At 69.3% G+C, this 2,009-nt stretch overlaps 1 protein-coding gene across 1 annotated transcript in view; it reads left to right on the top strand.

Moving 5' to 3' along the window:
* The first annotated feature begins 1,114 nt into the window (after positions 1-1,114).
* Positions 1,115-2,009, top strand: part of FZD8 (frizzled class receptor 8) — a 44,180-nt gene continuing 43,285 nt past the window's right edge. The window contains exon 1 of the mRNA XM_027775651.1: positions 1,115-2,003. Coding sequence (XP_027631452.1) covers positions 1,647-2,003 — 357 coding nt within the window. The 5' untranslated portion in view covers positions 1,115-1,646. The remainder of the gene's footprint in view (positions 2,004-2,009) is intronic.

Here is a 2,009-nt window from a genome sequence, read left to right as displayed (position 1 = left end):
GCTCCGGCCGGACCCGTGCACTTGCGAAGATAAACAAGTGGACTGGAAGTGCAAGCGCAGAGGGCCCAGCCGCCGAGCTCCCCTCTGTCCTAAGTTTTTGTTCTGTTTTCCAAGGAGAAATGAAATGATTTTTGCGTAAGAAAACAGTGTCCAGTGGGCCTGACCTAGCCTCTCTCCACTAATGAGCCCGGGGTGGCCGGTGGAGATCTGTGCCCCAGACACACAGCGGGGACAGGACAGTCCCAGAGTCCCTGGGCTCCGCGCCCTCGCGCGCCCACCGCCGGATTCCGGGGTAGCTCCCGCTGGCCGCCCCCGGCCCAGTCCCGCCATCGCGAATGAATTGTCCTGCCACCTCCAAGCCGTTCTGGGAAACCCAAGGACACCGTCCCCGGGTGCCCCGCAGCCCCCACACTCGCCAGCTTCAGGGAATCCGCGCGGCCCGGGCTCGCAGAGAAGCTCGGGGGCCCGGTTGCCCCAGGCCACCCACCCACAGTCGCGGGGGGCAGTCAGGGGCCGGGAGCCCCGCTGAAGACCCCGTCCCACCCCGACTGCAGGCCTGCCCTCTGACACACTGAGCGCCACGGGGCAGTCGTGGCAACCGCTCGTCTCCGCGGTCAACCCCAAGGTTACCAAACTCTGGATCCGCCGAGCGCCCACAGCCCTGCGGACACCAGGCTGCCTTAAGGAAGGCCGAGCCTTGGGAGCGCGTAGGCTCCGCCCCGCCGGCCGGCGATTGGCGCGCAGGACGAGGGGTGGAGACCGAGTCCGCGCTGTATAAATATTCATGAGCCGGCCGCGAGGCGCTGGCGGGGCTGGAGCGGGGAAGTTGGGCGAAGGGCGCTGCTCCCGCCGAGGAGTAGGCGGCGGCTGGGCGCGGGCCGCGTAGCTCAGGTGTCCGCTCCGCCTTGTGGTCTGGATCTGCTCCTGCGTGTCTACGGAGAACGGGACTGCCTGCACCTCGTCCGATTGCGCCCGAGCGCGGCGCGGACTTTTACCGGAGGCGGGGGTCCTTCTGACCCGGAGGCGGACGGACTGAAAAACAGACGCCGGAGAAAGAGGGCGGCGACCCAGGCAGAGGCGGGCCCCGAACTCGGGCGGCGGCGGCGGCGCGGCCTTGGGGAGCCCCCGCTGGCCCAGAGAGGGCCGCCAGGGCTGACCCGGCACGGCTAGCAGTCTGGCCCAGCCATCTTGACTGCGCACCACGGCCCGAAAGGAAACTTGCTGCGCCGCCGCCCTCTGTGCTCGGCAAAGTCACCGCCGCCGGGCGCCGCGCGGAGAAGTGGCCCGGCGGGCGGGAGAGGAAGCGAGCGAGGGCGGGACGATGAGCCGAGGGCCGGCTGCTCTGCTTCGCGAGGGCTGCGCACGACCGAAGTGAGCTGGGCAGACCCTCGGGCTGTGGCGCGCGCCTGCAGCCACCTTCAAATCCCTGGAGTGGCGGACGGCTTCTGCCCAGGCTTCGGACAGCGCCGCTGAGGACGCTCCCCGAGAAGGGGCTAGAGTATCCAGACTCTCCGCACTCCCGGTGGGAGGCAGGAGGGAACCCGGCAGGTCACCCGGCTTCCCCCGCGCCGGCTTTCTCGCCGGGTCCCTCGCCACCCCTCCGCGCGCCGCCTGGAGGACAAGGGCGCGAGAGCGAGGCGCGCAGCATGGAGTGGGGTTACCTGTTGGAAGTGACCTCGCTGCTGGCCGCCTTGGCGCTGCTGCAGCGCTCGAGCGGCGCGGCGGCCGCCTCGGCCAAGGAGCTGGCGTGCCAAGAGATCACCGTGCCGCTGTGCAAGGGCATCGGCTACAACTACACCTACATGCCCAACCAGTTTAACCACGACACGCAGGACGAGGCGGGCCTGGAGGTGCACCAGTTCTGGCCGCTGGTGGAGATCCAGTGCTCGCCCGACCTCAAGTTCTTCCTCTGCAGCATGTACACGCCCATCTGCCTGGAGGACTACAAGAAGCCGCTGCCGCCCTGCCGCTCCGTGTGCGAGCGCGCCAACGCCGGCTGCGCGGCGCCC

Source organism: Tupaia chinensis, unplaced genomic scaffold, assembly GCF_000334495.1.
Source record: "Tupaia chinensis unplaced genomic scaffold, TupChi_1.0 Scaffold000578_2, whole genome shotgun sequence".
Classification (NCBI taxonomy): Eukaryota; Metazoa; Chordata; class Mammalia; order Scandentia; family Tupaiidae; genus Tupaia; species Tupaia belangeri.
The sequence above is the reverse complement of the archived record's forward strand: the minus strand, read 5'-3'. Positions and strand labels throughout refer to the sequence as shown.